The following is a 19,349-nucleotide window of genomic DNA, read 5'->3' on the forward strand; positions in this document are numbered from 1 at the left end:
CGGAGTGAGTACTGCATCCAATTGCACTTAAAGAAATGTACGAATTTCAGGTATGTGGCAGTTCACTGGGTCTTTGCCATGTGAAAAGCACCAATTATTGAACACATTCCATTTTAGTGCGTAAAGGTGTCTCGTTGACAATGCTCTTGCCTGTAAAATGGTGTTCATAACCGACTAAGCCAATTATGGCTCATCCGCTGTGCTCCGATCAAAGGCCACATGTGTAGGCTTCACAGCTCTGGCTGGGGATGCCAAATCGTGCCTTGTGTTTGAAAGAATGTCTCTCCTCAGCAGTATTTCCCATGGAGGCCCGTCCAGTATTTCTACCATCTCCTGAAACCAGGAATGATTGGGCCATTTCGGTGCAATTAACAGAACTATTTCCATGTCCACTCGGGCTTTGACAGAATGAAGGAGGCGCACCGGGGGAAATGTATACTTGCATTTCGCCAGCCATACGTGGGCCAGCGCGTCCTGGCGACTTATATTCGCCACTACTGTTGTTTTGTCCGAATTAATCAGAATATGAATATGAAAGTGAACGTGGTGATTCATGATGTCGGAATGAAAAGCTCTCAATGCTAGACAGACAGCCAGTAGCTCTAGGTGGTTGACACGCCATGGCCATTTTGCACATGTCCAAGTGTTGAAAATCGGGCATCCGTCACACACCGCACCCCAACCTGTGTTGGATGCATCTGTGGTCAGCAATTTCCTTCTGAAAACTTGACCCAACATAACACCCTGTTGGTAGAAGGCCGGCGCTGTCCATGGTGCTAGAGTAGCCAGACAGCAGCGAGTCACTGCGATGTGCATGCGCCCGAGGCTCCAGGCGCAATGTGGAACATCGCTTGAGCCAGTACTGGAGAGGTCTCATGTGTAACAGATCTAATGGTATGATGGCAGATGCTGCTGCCATAAAACCCAGCATTCTCTGAAATGACTTCAGTGGTAATGTTTTTCCAGTTTGAACTGAGACAGACACCGAAGAATGATCTGTACGCACTAGTTTGTGAGGTGTGCACGTATGCTCTTGGAGTTGAGACAAACTCCTAAAAAGGAGATTTACTGGCTGGGGAAAAGTGTGCTTTTCGCCCAGTTGACAAGATTTTCCATATGGCAAAGGAGCAAGTCTCTGTGTTCGCTCAGTAGTGCCTCTGATTGGCTAGTAATAAACAAATCGCTGAGGTAATTCAAAACACATACACTGTTCATTTTCAATGGGGCAAGCGCCGCATCGATACATTTCGTGAACATGCAAGGAGCCAGAGACAGACTGAAATGAGGGACTTTAAATTGATACGCATTTCCCTTGAACGTGAATCTAAAAACCACCTGTAACGTGGTGCAATTGGTACATGAAATGCGCGTCCTTCAGATCTACTGACGCAAACCAGTCCTGAGGACGGATGTGCGATAAGATATGTTTCTGAGTTAACATTTTGAATGGACACTTCGCGAGCGCGCGATTCAAGCATCTCAGAACTAGAATGGGCCGAAGCCTGTAAAGACTGTAAATCCAGCTGTGTGTGTTGCAGTGTGGGGCAGTTTCTATCGCGTTTGTTGCGAGAAGACTGTGAATCTATGCGCAACACCGGCACATCCTGTGGTCGGACCACAGATTGCAAAGCACCAGTGAAGCGAGGTGGCTGGTGAACAAACTGAATCGCATGACTGTGCTCGATCGTTTTAAAAACCCAGTCTGACATGCCCATGAGGGCTTGCCCTTGAAACAACCTCTACCACGTTCTTTGCTAGAATACGGTGTATTTCGGCTCATAACACAGGCGTCTTCAGACGGAGCCGTGGAAGACAGGACACCATTGAAACAGGGCGGCCGATGTGCAAATTGGATCATAAAACCATGTTCGACCGCTTTTAGCACCCAGTGGGAAATGCCCGTACGGGCTCGCCACGTGTCTGCGTAATGGGACAGAGGGCAATTTGGTTTGTTCATTGTATGATATAATGTGGCGGTCACCACTGGGAAGCAGTTGTGCATAATGTGTGGGCTTTGAATAGGGAAAACTCTTTGCTGAAAAAGTGTCTCGTGCATGTGCAACTAGCGTTGTACTCTTTTTTGCATTCTTTATTGCATGTGATTTAATATGAGACAAAAAACAACATATCGAACAACATTTTGAACAACAATATTCCTTTCTCGACAAACAGCAGTGGGGAAGAGGGGAACAGCATTGTGTGTCAGGAGCACTTTTGCTGCATGGGGGAGGAGGGGATTTCCCCTTGGCACTGGGCTTGCGCTGAGGCAGCTGCCTTCCATTTGGGCCACGGCTTGCGTGGCTTTACCTGCAGCTCGGTGGCGACATTTGACAGCAGCAGGCATGGGGCTGGCCCGAGACAGAGCGGGAGTGAGCCGGCTATGATGATGTACTTTGTACTGTGAAGTACTGAAGTACTGTTTTGGCATAAAATGTCTCATAGCCTGTGAGTGCTGCTGAGTCGTGACGTAGAGCTCAGCAAATCTATCCACAGAGCCAACAAAAAGGCCGGCTGGAGACACCGGAGCATCAAATAGAATGGCTTATTCCACATCACGCATTTCCATGAGGGTCTGCCAGATGTGATGATCCAAAACCACCAGATTGCTCATTGACTTGCCAATGGCCTGTGCAGTGACTTTTGTGGCTGGCAGCGCTAAGTCCATAGCAGTGCGGAGCTTTTGAATGTCTCTGGATCGTAGCCTTGCTCATCCATTTGCTTGAGGAGCTTAGCTTGGAAAACTTGGAGTACTGCCATCGCGTGGAGTGCTGAACCAGCTTGGCCCACTGCCGAGTATACTTTTCCAGCCAGTGCAGACATCCATCGACATTGCTTGGAAGGATGAACGGGGTGTGATTTCCACGCCCTGCTACTCGCTGGGCAGAGATGTGCCGCTTCCGCCTCTTCCACAGGGGTAGTTGGGCATAACCTTTGCCTTCCCCGGGGTCCAATTTAGTAAGGGGAGTGGAATCACTGTGCGAGCAAGCTGAATAGGGCGCACGTGCCAGGATTTTGTCAGTTCGTTATGAACTTCCGGGTAGAATGGGGCAGATCTGCGGAATGCGGTCGTTGACGACGTCTGGACTGCAAGTAACATTCATTAAAGTGAGATTTTTCAGGTCCCTCTGGAGGAGACCACTCGAGACCGAGCTCTTCGACTGCCCTTGAAAGGATGCAAAGCATCTCCTTGTCAGTGGTGCATGCACGCTCCTCGCACTCGCTGGGAGAAGGGGCGGCAACGTCCTTCATTGACCACTAGCCAGATGCAGCGAGAAACATAACATCATCATCCCCAACATCAGAACCACCGAACGTGATGTGGTCATGCGCTCTTGCAGAGGGCCGAAGCTCATCACTCACATACTGTATTGGCATAGATGCAGTATATGGATATTGAGGGACACACAGGGCACGTGCCATCACAAGGTCCACCTCAAATTCATCCTGCTCGACCTCGTAGCCACGGCGTGCCTCCTCATGTGATCCATCAGGAGTCCCACAATTTGCGAGAGAAGCATTTTGAGACTCATGCCCTCACAGTGAGGGAAGTCTATCTCTATGAGAGCTGTCTCTGTATGTGACAGTGAATGCAGCTCTCATGGTGATCTGACGACGGGATGTGTCCCTCACATAAGGAACAGTTAAAAAGACGCAAACAAGTAAATGGCTCTTTTAGTTATTTATATATATATACATATACATACACACACACACACACACACACACACACACACACACACGCTGTATTTGTATATACACACACACACAATACCAACAATAGCTTATAAGTATACAAAATTCCTGCTGAAGCGTTGTGGGGAATCAGGATGCTGAAGCGGCCCGTTCATCAGTGAAGCGTCAAGGTGGAGTAAATGCTCGCCAGAACACTGCAGGGGAGCAAAGAGTCTTCTCGTTGCCGTGAAGATCCCTCCCGCTGACTCGTGTATATCGATGGCGAAGTAGTAGAAGGTTTCTAGATGAGATAAGAATTGCTGTCTTGAAGGAAGAAAATTCTGAGGAATGGTGTCTGTGCGCCCGCTTTTATACTGGTCAGCTTTGCGCCTAAAAGGGCAGGGGTTAACACCATAGCCAATACTGGCATTATTGTAGAAAGTTTTAAACTAGGTCGTGTAGAGTAGCGTCAGCTTAGTGACGCAATGTCAAGTGTACTGAATCGTAAGGTAACTAAGATATAACATTGGATTATTCAGCCAAGCAAGCTCACAGACAAGTAAACTATTTTTTTTAAAGAACTTCCTAAAGTAAAAGCAGATATTTTTAGCTATTTGGGGCTTACAGCAGCAGTTTTTGGAGCATAAATGAGACATTTGTATTTGTTGATTACAGAAATCATATTTCTCTTTGTGATTCTTTTGAAACTCTTTTGAACTGTGGTATTAGGGCAACAAAATTAACTGTATAGTCACATTTCTGAGGGTGAGAGCTTTTATGTGATATATGACTTGTTCATTTATGTGCTATGTGAAGGACTTTTATTTTTGTACAAACATTTCAACCCCATTACCTCTGGAGGACACACATTTTCAACGCAGATGATTTGAGGCCTTTTTTTGTTATTTTAAGTAACAAATGCAGAAATGATGGTTACATTCCTTATCAAAACACCCTCTAACTATTTGGTCACAATTTAAGCCAGAAGTTTTACCAGTAAGAATGTATGGAAAAGCACATATATCCTTTAAATGGCTTACGCTGACCCTTAAAGTTCTGCTTTTTATTTTTTTTTCTTTCCAGAAGGAGGTGGTTAGGAGTTTATCTTATGATGTGATAGATATATTTACACTGACCTTAATATGAAATCACAACACTCTAAAATCACCCAAAAACTCACACCCTTCACTGACCCTTTTCCTATAACTGGTTAATGCACGCATACACAAATAAATGTCATCTGATGTATTATTTTTCTTGCTCATCCATGCAACACAAATGTATGGGTGTTTTAAGAACATTTTCAACCACCTTCCTGTAATGGGAAGACTGGATTGGGTTTCTTCCTCAGAACTGATAGGAGAGTAGTGACTATAAATATAGTATGTACACCCACCTCCCTTCCTAACTTTAACTCAAGCACACGCTGTACATGCACATTTTTAAATAAGTGTTACTCATAATTACAGTGCTTCATGACAGCACTGTATTGAAATTCATCTAACCTCTCTTATTTTTCTTATCCAAAACTATTCAGAATCAGTTCCTCAACCTCACTTTAAAAACTTAGATAAAATATCAGACTAAACTATTATTAACATAAACTATGCTTTGAGTTAAAAAAAAAAAAAAAAAAAAAAAATTGGAAAAGGCAGCATTGTTTTTTTTAAACAACTGGCTGAAATTTTACAGGTATGTTGTGACATTGCTGATAAAGCGGCACTGTTGTTGTAGTTTCAACAGTGAATGTAACAGGAACGTAAACTTGACTTGATGCTACAAAGAGGAAGTGTGAACAAAGGTTGTGGCGGCTTGAAACTTGCAAAAATTTTCACCAGCACACACACTACCTAAAACAAGGCCAGTGGTGAAACATGTGCACACACAAGCAAACACACACTGAAACTATCAGGTGAGGTCAACTTCACACAACCTCAACACACACGGACAGAGAAACAAGATGATCGGTTTGTGGTGAAGTCACGTTGACAAAAACCAGCTAAACAGCTCAAAGAAAACGAGAACAAGCGCTAACTAGGGTAACTAAAGCCGTGCGGGAAGCCGAACTAAACAGAGCAAAAACAAAGAAAACAACCTCAGCCACATCCAACTCATCATCAAAGGCAATCAGCTGGAAGAGAAGAGCACACAGCAAAGTTAGTATTGTAAAGGAAGAACGTTAGAGAACGCTTGAGAAAAAAAAAAAAAAAAAAAAAGGCAAACAAGAACATTTTCGTTAGTGGCATAACGGAGGATTATTGATTAGCAATGTTCAGAGGCATTGGTCGTTATCTACGTAACATGTAGATGCAACCAAGGCCAATTGTTTATGTTTAAAGCAGAGGTTGGAAACTAACGATACAATAAAGTCTTGTGTTCAAATACAGTGGCCCCAAGAAGTATTTGGACCCTGAAGTCACACTTAAAATGTATGATTGTCATTGCATTGTTACAAAAAAATATCAAACCAAGTGTCATCTGTAAATATGCCTTTTCAGAACTAACTTCACTTTTAACAGCAATTTTGACAACCAGATTTCATGTCCAAACACTTTTTTTTCCTTCATTTTTACATGCATCTATTTTTATCTAATTTAAAAGCTAACTAATATCTTTTTGTAAAATGTTTAGCTTGAAAAGTGTGCTTTTGATATTGTTCTTTTAAATAAATGTCACTGTGTGCTATTTTATTTTAATGCAATGACATTTTTAAGTGTGGTTTAAGAGTCCAAATACTTTTTGGGGCCTCTGTACATAAGTGACGTTTATTGGTTGTTAATTAATTTAGTACATGCTGGTTAAGCATTATGCATGGAGTGAGGTTTTTATTTTTTGGAAGCAGTGATGACTTACAAACCCATATTAGGAAAAATGGGCATGTTTTATAAAGTGTTAGGAACACCTGAGTAATAAACATATATTGTGTGTGTTTGAGTTTGTGTGCAACTGCATGTATAAAAGCATATAGGCTAATACAATCACAATGTCAGCTCTTTAATGTGGCATTCTGAACTGGATGTTGGGAGGTATTCTGGAAATACCGAGTGAGAGGTGTCCTGCAAGGCCTGTTTGGGGATTTTTATGGGCAATATGGCTAAATGTAACACACACCGAGGGATTCATGTAATTCCATTAGGATGTTTAACAGGCAGCTGTGTAGGAGAGAGGTTTTTGTATGTGGAAGGCCATTTTTTCTTGAACGTCTGTAGTGGAGGTAGGGTACATTGCAACTACACTAAGCGTGTGTGTGTGATCGTGTTTACCTTTTCCCCATAGCCGCGGTCTTTAGTCATCATTTCCCGCAGCGTCTGCAGAACTTTTATACACAAACGCTCTTCATTCTCCTCTAAAAGCTGTTTAGTGTGTTTAATTAATCTGAAAGAAAGAGAAAGAGGGTGTTGTCAAAAACAACTCAAGTTTTTGTGTGAAGACGTGAGCCACTGTGAAAGAGGTTCTGTCATAGTGCTTATGATCACACATCGGACGTCAAGATATTCACTGAAAAATGACAAATTGTGGGTTATTTTTCTATCCCAGGGGTACTCAATAGGTGGACTCTGGTCCGGATTCAGACCGAAGGACAATTCAATCCAGACCGAGATCGAAATCTTTGTGCTAGTTATCTGACACCTGGCTACGTGATTGTGTAAGCATACGTGTATAAAAGCTTGGTGTGAATGGCCCTTTAAACTAGCATGTTAAAAGTCTGCAACAGAATAATTTTTTTTTAACAAGCAAAAAGATAGCCAGTATTTATACCCTTCCCCACATTAATGTGAGTAGACATAAGGCACCGCATAATAGAGCTGCAGACATGGTTCTATTACTGACAGTAGACCGTAACAGAGACATACAGAAAGCAGCAATATTGATGGATACCAGCGTCAGTCGCTAAAATACACAGCAGAAAACGAGAATTCATCTTCATGTGTCTGATATGACTCCAAAATTCAGCTAAGCCAGGTGTATATACACTGATCAGCCACAACATTAAAACCACCAGCCTAATATTGTGTAGCTCCCCCTTGTGCCGCCAAAACAGTGCTAACCCGCATCTCAGACTAGCATTCTGATATGATATTCTTCTCACCACAATTGTACAGAGCGGTTATCTGAGTTACCGTAGACTTTGTCAGTTCTAACCAGTCTGGCCATTCTCTGCTGACCTCTCTCATGAACAATGCATTTCCATCCGCAGAACTGCCGCTCAATGGTTTTATTTTTTGCACCATTCTGTGCAAATTCTAGAGACTGTTGTGCGTGAAAATCCCAGGAGATCAGCAGTTACAGAAATACTCTGCTGCAGAGATTTTAAAATAAAATGCAAGACTTTTTAAGACCTTTTTTAAGACTTAAAAAAATTTGTATGGTATGACCTTCCAGATCATATTAAAATTAATTTATGTACCAATATATCAACATATGCAAATTACAGGTTGACCGATATTGGATTTTGCTGATACAATAATGTGTTGGAAGAAAGGCGATAACTGATAAATTGGCCAATAGTTTTGAAAATTGTTATATTAAATGTGTTAAAAATGTTAATGCATACTCTATGCTTTACTGTATCGTTAGCATACTCTAAAGACCTGAGTATGTAATAATGTTTGGCAAAACACCCATGCATTTAAGGGTTAACATATAGAAAATATAAATATACCATTTGTAGGTTAACATCCTGAAGAGCATTTCATTACAATCACAATCATTATTTTTGCAATTCCATCATTGACTTCAAACCTAGTGCGACACATCTAACTTCAGCAGGTTTGAATATGTACATATGCAAATGAAATTTGACAGCAGCAAATAATGACAAATTTTGACTTATATCAGTGAATAACAACTAAAATTTCAGTCTGATCCTCACACCAAACTACCCTTGGCCTTGAGAGAACTTGGAATATAGTGTGCAAGTTGTATGGATTGATGGTACATTTATTGCGCTTTTTTTTCATTGTCCTTTTGGGAGCTTGACCATCCCTGGTCCCAATATGATTGAGTGGTATGAAAAGTACCAGCATGAACATTTTGCAAAATATCTTTTGTGTTCTGAGAATGTCACAAAGTTTGTAACACTATTAGGATAAGTAAATGATGACAATTTAAATTTTTGAGTTAACTATCCCTTTAAGAACAGATTATAAAAAAAAATTCTGCAAGTTGTTTTGGGTCAAATCAGCTAAACATCTAAAAATAACTGCCATAAAACTGAGACAAAAGAAACAAATCAAACTGGATTGATCTGAACTGTTGATAGCTGGCCATTTCTCTCCTGCTGACACCAGAATGGTAGCTGGCATTGTAATCTAACTCTAGCTAAATCAGGATTACTCCCACAGGAACGCTCACGTGCAAACAAACAAAGGCAGCTGCACAAACACGTAATCCTTTCTGTAGTCTCTCACAGCACGAGGACACACACACTGATGACAGGTGGATGCCAGTACACCTTAAACCTGTTGACAAATTCAACTTGTCTTAATTGCATGATACAGCCAGTGTCTGCAAGAAACAAAGGCAACATCCATATTAATCCGAATAAATTTTAAAGCGCTGTTTTTGTTTTCAAAATGCTCTCCGCCCACACTGCTGTTTTCAAACGTATTCCAAAAGTTGCTTGTCCACTCTGAAACGTCTGAAAACGCTTGGCCCTGCTTCATTTCCATGTATGGTCTGAAACGCAATTGTCCTTATGTCCCGGCGCTGGACAGCAATTCTGATTAAACTTCCCTTCACCTTTAAAGGAATGCAATGTGAAGGTTGTACAATTTTAAATATATCTTTAATAACACTATCAAAGTGGACAGCAGGCAGGACAACGCTGTGACAACATGGACCGCCATCTTGATTGTTGGTTGGCTCACATGACTGTGTCATGATGACAAATATGTCATCGTTTTCAAATATCTCCATTTTCCCTGTTCACGCTACAACACAAAAAGCGTTTTTAAACTGATCCAATTGGGAGAGCATTTTTGAAAAGCTCTGTTTTCGCTGGACAAAAATGCCATCTCAGTGTGGACAGAAGGCCAAAACCTAGTGAAATTATGCATTTTCAAATGAAAACGTATTAGTTTGGACGGGGCAAAAATAATGTCCACACAATCTTCTCCCAGCCCCTAATCTTTAATTGTTTCAAAAAAAAGGTAGTCTCGCCCCCAAACTTTGGTTGAGCTCAAACAAACAGAGCAATGTTTTGATAGTGCCACAGAGACACATTTTGGGTAAACCAACAAACAAATGGTGTACATTTAGTTGTCTCTGCACATTAAACTTGCATAGGGAAAAAAAAAAATTTACATGAAAAATCTGACACAGTCTAACTGCAGTATGTCTGTAAAATCATTGATTCCTGTTTTTATAAAACTAAAAGTTAACATGATCCATCTGCTAGATCCGTTTGAAGTCTAGAGAGGAAATGGGTCGCAAGTGAATGACAAAGTCCAACATTATGATAAGTGACACACTGTTATGTTCCTCTGTAAATATTCCCAAGTAGAAGATTGCCCAGTTAGTAAAATGTATGACTTATGTTAATTATGTAAGGCCTGGTTAATTACTGGACCGGTAGGAACCTCACAAGGGTAGATCTATGAACTATTTTGGCCTTCAGCAAGACACTTAACATCAGGTTACTCTAGGGACTGTACCTATAAAATCTGTGAAAGCATTACTAAATTACTAAGGTTGCTATGGTGGGTAGAGTCACGTTGGGTTAACCTCCTCATGGTCGCTATAATGTGTGGTTCTCACTCTCAGTGGGGCATGTGGTGAGATGTGCGTGGATGCCGCAGAGAATAGCATGAGCCTCCACACGCACTAGGTCTTTGCGGTAACGCGCTCAACAAGCCACGTGATAAGATGCGCGGATTGACTGTCTCAGACGCGGAGGCAACCGAGATTCGTCCTCCACCACCCGGATTGAAGCGAGTCACTACACCACCACGAGGACCAAGAGCGCACTGGGAATTGGGCATAACAAATTTGGGAGAAAAGGGGAGAGAAAAAAAAAGTAGACTAACTGGGGAAATGTATTTCAACCCATTCTTTTAGTATGTGTTCAAAGTCACCCCAATAAACATGATTCATGAATGTCACTGGCTCATTTCACAAAAAGAGAAGGATTTTTACAATACTGGTGTCCTATAGCATCCAGGGATATTGGTTTATTGTTAAAGGTTTATGGGAAAAAGGAAACGCACTTAGAGATGAAGCCTCCACTCTCACATTTCCGCCGGGCATCTGTGTTCTCTGGGAAGAGCAGTTCTGGGCGATGCAGTACGTCCACCAACACGGAGAGCTCAGCTTGAACCAGAGGCCGTAGACGATCCTCCAGAGCAGATACAATGTCCTAACAATCACACACAGCAGAGAACAAAAATCTCAATTGCAAACAAATGCACAAATTAACTTAGTTTGACCATGTGCAGCTATAAACGCATTGCTTAGTGATAGTACGATATAGTATGGTGGACCATTTTTGGGAGTGGAACAAACAGGGTGCAAAATTACCACTTGCTAAGCACCAAATGTGAGTATAAATGGTGCTCATAAGTTAGTTAGAACTTTATTAGTAACTGCAACAATCTACATGGTTTAAGATGAAAGTAAAATAAGAAAATAAAATTCCAAAATAATTTGACCCTCGCTGATGTACAATGGGGTCCCAAAATCTGAGGCAACATTCACACTAATCTGTTTTCATTTTCCTAACGTAATTGTTCTCCAAAGTATGCAGTAATGAAAGGCATTTTCGAAATGCTCCGTATTCGGTGAAGGGAAATGCCACTCTACTGTGGATGAGGTGTCAACGTAGCAAAATTTGTGTGTTTACTAACAAAAAGGTATTAGTGGGCACGTGGTCTGATACTACTTGTGAAAATGTCTGACCTTTGGTACAAAAGAATTAACATGGTTCAAATATGCAACAAAATTGCATATTTGATAAGTGACAGAAATAGTGCAAAATGTTTAATATTTCGTATTAATTTAATGTCATGTTTTATAAGCCACCACAACAAAAATATGATGCAATGAAAATGTGTCTTTTTAAAATTAGTATTTTTGTGATAGATGCAGTTTAGACAGACAGATAAAATCAAAAGCATGATTTGTTTTTTTATTTGTACTGGCTAAATTCAGCAGCCTTGGAGACACATAACAGAGAAGTGAATTTTCCATAAGTGTCTGAATATCTGGCAACTCATGCCACGGCTGCACGGGGGCGGAGACAGACGTGATGAGGCCATGGTTTACCACAACTTGCTAAATCACCCACTTCCCAAACACCCTACCCCTTCCCCTGCTCCAGACTAGCTGACAAACCCACCCCCCACACTGACCTCTATCTACACCCCTACGCTCATCCGCCTTCTGAGCAGCATGTGAAAGCAGTATTTTAAGACAGGAAATGCACGTTTCAACCCACAACATCACCTTCTGATGATGAGTTGTCTTTTTTCGTTACATTTCAACATCTATCAGAGAAATAAACTGCTGTTTCACTGTTAAATATGACAGCATGGTCTTCACAATACATCTGCAAACTTATTTCAAGTTCTGTTATTGTATTGTAATATGGAAACTGCTTTCAGCCTCTGAATTAAAGGTTTTTTTTTTTTTTTTTTTTTAGTTTAGTTCAAATACTTTTCCATATCCCAGCTTAATATGCAGAGATGACTATAAGTAAGCCATTTGTAGTTTGATTTTGCTGAAAAGTGTAAACACTGTGATACTATCAAAAAATGTTTCTGTTTGAGCGTCCCAACCAGCCCAACTGTTTAGAAAAACATAATAAACTGTTTAAATTACAATTTTCAATTTCAACATTTAAAAACTTACACGTGCATCACTTTTGTAGATACAGTACTGTGCAAAAGTCTTAGGCACATAAGATGTTTCACAAAGGCATTTGTCTTAAGATGGTTATTTATATCTTCAGCTTTAGTGTGTCAATAGGAATTATAAATGTTAGACTCCCAAACATTACTTTTGAAAATAGAAAAGATTAGAATAGAAGAACAGGGAGCCCTGCAACAGATGTCATGGCCCCCACAAAGCCCCCCACTAAACATCGTGTCAGTCTGAGATTACATGAAGAGACAGAAGTAATTGAGACAGCCTAAATAGACAGAAGAACTGAGGCAAATTCTCCAAGAAGCTTGGAACATCCTATCTGCAAACAACCAAGAAAAACTGTGTCCAGGTGTACCTAGGATAATTGGGGCTGTTTTAAAGGTAAAGGTGGTCACACCAAATATTGATTTAGCTTTTCTATGTTTACTGGACTTTGTATGACATTAAATGCTAAATGAAAACTATTTATGGTTATTATTTTTGAAGACATCCTCATTATGCAACATTTTTCACAAGAGCCTAAAACTTGTCACAGTACTGTATCAACTTCTGTTTCTATGCTAGATACGACTTTCCAATTCAGTTGTATCTAAATATCTAAAGTTTTCTGCATCTGTATTTATATTGTAATGTGGAATGTGGGCAGAAGGCTGTTCTTAGATCAGTATCAAAAGCCAACTGCAATCAGACTAAATTATTATTCCACCAGACTAAACTTCTAAGGTATGGAGGACCAAATGTGACAATATTAAAAATAAATACATTTGCACAAATTAAAAATAACAAAATGAAAAAAGTATATTTAGAAATTAATAAATAAATGTTCAACTCTGACATAAATGAGTATTTATACATTTATTTCCTTTTTAATGCATTACTGTATTTATTTATTTCCACATATATTTATTTATGCATGCAGGATTTTTCCTGCATTTAAATTTTTTCGCCAGCAACCCAAGCAAAATTAATGAGATTTATCTCACGTTCAGTGCTTTGTACACACTAAATATGGTTCACATCTGAGACGAGCATTTGTGCAGCGCGACTGAAGCCTAGTTTTCGTGGTGACTCGCGTGAGCCATCACAGAAGCACACTGCTGGATTATTTTGACATGCGCCAAAATAAAGGTTTTTCAAATACACATCAATACCCTTTATAAAATGTATCACGATTTTACAGCAGTAACAGTAACTGTGGTATTTTGACAAAAATGTTGTAGTTTCATATGTATTACAGCAGTGGCAGTTAATTTCTAAATGCGTTTAGGCTACTATTTTTCATAAATAATTTTCAGCAAAATATAATATTCTGACTTTTCCTATGAGTTTACTGTGCTAGTAAAATTGTTTGTTTCCTAGTCTATAACAGATATTCTTTGTCTCTCAACAGGCTCCTAACATTTTTAGTAATCTTTAGGAATATCTGAAGGCAAAAAAAGCCAATTTATTTCCTAATATCAAACATCATTTGAACAGAACATATGTTTGACCAGGAGTACTCAATTGGCAGACTCCGGTCCAGATCCAGACCGAAGGACATTTCAATCCGGACTGAGCTCTAAATCTTTGCGCTAGTTATCTGACACCTGGCTAAGTGATTGTGTAAGCATGTATATGCGCGCGAAGCAGGAATAAAGTGCATTCAGCGCTAGAGAGAAATATTTCTCTCTAGAGCGGGAATAAAGCGCGTTCAGCGCTACGCGCTTTATTCCCGCTCTGTGCGCGTTGCCTCTCTGCCCGCTATAGACATGAGGCGCCGCATAAAGCCTAATTTACTGTACGAGTTGCACGTGTGGTTACTTTAACATCAAAAATGTTAATGTGGCGCCTTTAGACAATAAAGTTTTTTCTGCCCATCTAAATTTAGCTTTATTAATAAGCATTTTACGAGCCTTTCATAATAAACAAACAGATTTTTTTTCTAATTTTGTGAAAATTAGATGTCATCATGGATGGCAAAGAAAGCCCAATTATACTTATTATGCAAACAGTATATTAATGCTTCACTGTTATGTAAATTGTTTGTTAGTTGATTCTCACTTTAAGGAAAATATAAAAATGGTCCATTCAGACTTTTACATTTTTATAAATGTTCTCTCAGGGGATATCCCTGAACCCCCATCCAGTGTTTTTTTATCTGTCAAAAAGGCCTTCTGTGTCCTTATATATATTTAAACACAAAATTTATACTGCTGTCATTCAGCTTCAAAACGAACTGTTGATCTTAACTTTTAATATTCATATCCAAGTGCCCTCGACTGATGAAGTCTTGATGAAATGGCTTAATCTTTTGGAAAGAAAGATCTCTCAGACCCCACTAATCTCTGGGCCCCCAATGTCCTCATCCCTGCCCAGTTTTGACTGTTTAGGAATATACAATGGTGGCCAAAAGTTTGGAATAATGTACAGATTTAGCTGTTTTGGAAGAAAAATTGGTACTTTAATTCACCAAAGTGGCATTCAACTGATCACAAATTATAGTCAGGACATTACTGATGTAAATCACTATTTGAAAAAGTTATTTTTTATCAAATCTAGACAGGCCCCATTTCCAGCAGCCATCACTCCAACACCTTATCCTTGAGTAATCATGCTAAATTGCTAATTTGGTACTAGAAAATCACTTGCCATTATACCAAACACAGTTGAAAGCTATTTTGTTCGTTAAATTAAGCTTAACATTGTCTTTGTGTTTGTTTTTGAGTTGCCACAGTATGCAATAGACTGGCATGTCTTAAGGTCAATATTAGGTCAAAAATGGCAAAAAAGAAACAGCTTTCTCTAGAAACTCGTCAGTTAATCATTGTTTTGAGGAATGAAGGCTATAAAATGCTTGAAATTGCCAAAAACAAATTAAGATTTCAATCAAAGGTGTACACTACTGTCTTCAAAGACAAAGGACAACTGGCTCTAACAAGGACAGAAAGAGATGTGGAAGGTCAGATGTACAACTAAACAAGAGGATAAGTACATCAGAGTCTCTAGTTTGAGAAATAGACGCCTCACATGTCCTCAGCTGACAGCTTCATTGAATTCTACCCGCTCAACACCAGTTTCATGTACAACAGTAAAGACTCAGGGGTGCAGGCCTTATGGAAGAAGTGCAAAGAAAAAGCCACTTTTGAAACAGAAAAACAAAAAGAAAAGGTTAGAGTGGGCAAAGAAACACAGATATTGGACGACAGATAACTGGAAAAGAGTGTTATGGATCTTAACCCCATTGAGCTTTTGTGGGATCAGCTAGACTGTAAGGTATGTGAGAAGTGCCCGACAAGACAGGCACATCTAAGGCAAGTTCTACAGGTAGTGTGGGGTGAAATGTCACCTGAGTATCGGACAAACTAATAACTAGAATGCCAAGGATCTGTAAAGCTGTCATTGCTGCATGTGAAGGATTTTTTGATGAGAACTCTTTGAAGTAGTTTAAGAAGTTCTGAATTTTGTTTTTCAAATTGTAATTTTTCACGTTATTAATGTCCTGACTATACATTGCAATCAGTTGAATGCCACTTTGGTGAATAAAAGTACCAATTTCTTTCCATAAGTGCAAAATCTGTACATTATTCCAAACTTTGGGCTGCCAGTGTGTGTGTGTGTGTGTGTGTATATATATATATATATATATATATATATATATATATATATATATATATATATATTGTTTTACAAAGTACTATTGCTGCCAATGTGGCAAGTTATAAAAACTATTTAAAAAAAGATACATCATTTCCTAGCCATATAACTACTGACACCATGTAAACTACATATTATTATCCGGACCTTTGCTGGGAAGGAAATGTAGAGACCGGACCTCTTGGAATGTTGAGTACCCCTGTATTAGACAGAAGGAAAACTTTGTCCATATTTGTCGGTAAGTCTTGGAGGTCCAGACTTTAAACCCCTTTTAGTACTTGCCCTTATATTTACAGTGCAATCCCATAAGCAAAGTTATTAGCATGGATGACTCCTCATTTCTATGGTTAGTTCAATGTAGTGTTTAGTTTGATTTCACATAGCACCTTAAATAAAATAAAAAAGCTATGTTGATTTCAAAAGGTTCCATATTCTTCTATGTGAAAAATAACTCAAATCCAAAGGAAATATGAAATACAATTAAGTAATTATGTTATATTAATTAAATGCATTTATGTAATTAACCAACTTCAAGTATGTGGAAGACCATATACATCAGTCACCTCCAGAGACCATTTTTGACCCAGGAATGCATGTATTTATTTCCACTTTTATTTATTTATACATTTCTTTGTCCATATGATAATGAGGGGGCATGTTTTCTACTTTAGGCATAGCAATTAAGCTCAGAGTGCCCCAGAGTGAAACCTGGAGGCCACAGTAACATCTTGTGGTTGAGCCAAATAGGGAAAGAAAGATCTCTACTGAATGAATGACTTAGAGGTGGACGATATGACCAAAATGTTATATCACTGTTTATGTAATTTCATATCACGGTAACTGTATGTACCTATGGTGACCATACCTGTACATACTTTTTTAGAAATTCCAGTCATCTGTGTTTCAGATGAAAATCTTGACCGTTAATCTGAACCAAAACTGTAACTTCAGCAGATCCGCTCACCACACACCAGTGGACATGCACCGTTAAGGGCATTTTAAATGGTACGCGGTAATTGTAAGTTCCCAATTCATTTTCAATGGGAGAGAGGTGACAGGAGGCTATGAATGAACGAGTAAGTGATTTCAGGCACAGCAAATGTCTGCCCACTGATCACATTTATTTAGGCAAAGTTTAATTCGTGGTGAACTATTTTATGGAGAATTAACCTATTTAAAAGCACAAAATAAAACACTTAACAATAAGGTTCCATTTGTTAAAATTAGTTAACAACATTAATTTACATGAACTAAAAAAGAACAATACTTTTACAGCATTTATTAATCTTGGTTAATGTTACCTTCAACATATACATTTTTAAAATCAAAAGTTGTATATGTTAATATTAGTTAATGCATTGTGAACTAACATGAACTAACAATTAACAATTGTATTTATTTTAAACTAACATTAACAATGATTAATAAATGCTCTAAAAATATACTGAAACTTTAACAGATGTGTCCAAATGCTGTCCATCATTTTAACAGGTAAATAAGAGACAAGAAAACCATTTAGTGCATCAGTTGTCATTTTAACCATCTTTACGTGGATTCACGCATTTCAATCATAACTAAATTCCTTTTAATATCTTTAATAAAATTATTAAATGAATCTTTTAATTTAATTTTGTTAAACATTACGCTAACATTTTATGCATTTTTCAAAATTTAAATGCATAAAACTTAAAAATAGTCTAAAATATATATATTTTTTCGTGTACTCTCTCACTTCTGCGCTGTGTGTGTCTCCTGTACACCTGGTATTAATCCGCGTTTTGTGTGATCTGATCACAAGTGGATGGGCGAGACACCTCAACTTTTACACCTGGTGTAATATATTATGCATCTCTTTTGACCACTTATGTTTGGATTTCAAAGTTATTTTATGACTGCATGACATTAAAGCGCAAAAAGTAGAAGAACAAAAAGTGCAAAATGACCTATTTGACTCAATCACAAGATGTCACTGTGGCCTCCAAGCTTTACTCTGGAGCACTCTGAGCTTGACAGCTATGCCTGAAGTAGAAAACACACCCCATCGTTACCATATGGTCAAAGAAATGTAGAAATAAATTATTGAGGTAATAAATAAATTAGAAATAAATAAATACAATAATGCATAAATAAGGAAATAAATGTCTAAGTACACCATTTATGTCATTTATTTATTTATTTCTAATTACACTTTTTTCATTTTTTACATTTCTTTGTAAATATATTTATTTATTCATTTTTAATATTGTCACAATCAGTCCTCCATACTCAGGAACTACACCTCAACAAAATTCCTGGAACAAGTTTCCTATTTCTCCACCTTCCTCCTAAAATTGAATTTTCCAATGCACCTGGAATATTTTGGGCAAGCTAGCTATGGGTAGTTAACATGAATTGGTTTTGGGAAGGTGACATGTCCTGTGGACATGACAGGCTATATTCCATCTAAAACTATTTTAAACAGGTTTTGCTAATTCTTTTATAATAATAATTTATTAAATTTTTTTTTTTTTTTACATACAATCTTCAAGAAGTCACATTTGAGACAACACAGAATATTTGTGCTTTAAAAATTTATTTGTCACGCCACAGAACCCAACATAAGTAATTATTTAGAGAAAATCTTTATGTCCGTTGCACATTCATAAGCGCTATGAGAGAAGCTCATTCACAGTGGCTTGTGTTAACGTGAGAACTTCCTTTGTTTAGCGCTAAATAGTGCTTATGAGCATGCAACGAACATCAAGATGTTGCATCCAAACCAGTCATGTGAGAATAATAGTACAAGATGGCAAAACTCATAAGAAATGGAGTTTGCTTATACGAAAATGTACAACTTTTACTCCTGAAGAGAAAAATAAACCAATGAACAATTTTATAACGATTTTCCCTAAGTTTATCCCTCTAACCCAAACCTACTGTAATAGGAAAATAACTTGTGTACCACGGAAGAAAGAAAACAAAGGGGTTTGAAACGGGATGAGGGAAGCGTATTACAGGTTACTGACATACAAAATATGGAATCAGTTACCAAATTGGTCCACCTTCGTTAAAAAAAAAAAAAAAAATGTTAGATAGAAGGTTAGCTAAAATTTTTAATGCCTGTATAGTTTTGATTTTAAATCCTGTTCACTGACTGGTTGGTTTCTATGAGAATAAATGTTGTACCTTTTTGTACGAGCCAC

At 38.6% G+C, this 19,349-nt stretch overlaps 1 protein-coding gene across 5 annotated transcripts in view; it reads right to left on the bottom strand.

The window, feature by feature from the left end:
* itpr1b (inositol 1,4,5-trisphosphate receptor, type 1b) overlaps positions 1-19,349 on the bottom strand; it is a 247,427-nt gene that overhangs the window by 110,834 nt on the left and 117,244 nt on the right. For 3 of the 5 annotated variants that reach the window (XM_051673468.1, XM_051673464.1, XM_051673465.1), the window contains 3 exons: positions 10,881-11,029; positions 6,936-7,047; positions 5,768-5,803 (listed from right to left, as the gene is read on the bottom strand). In XM_051673468.1, coding sequence (XP_051529428.1) covers positions 5,768-5,803; positions 6,936-7,047; positions 10,881-11,029 — 297 coding nt within the window. The remainder of the gene's footprint in view (positions 1-5,767; positions 5,804-6,935; positions 7,048-10,880; positions 11,030-19,349) is intronic. The other 2 variants (XM_051673467.1, XM_051673466.1) reach the window with 1 other exon arrangement.

The sequence above is a fragment of the Myxocyprinus asiaticus genome, chromosome 35 (genome assembly GCF_019703515.2).
Source record: "Myxocyprinus asiaticus isolate MX2 ecotype Aquarium Trade chromosome 35, UBuf_Myxa_2, whole genome shotgun sequence".
In the NCBI taxonomy this organism is placed as follows: domain Eukaryota; kingdom Metazoa; phylum Chordata; class Actinopteri; order Cypriniformes; family Catostomidae; genus Myxocyprinus; species Myxocyprinus asiaticus.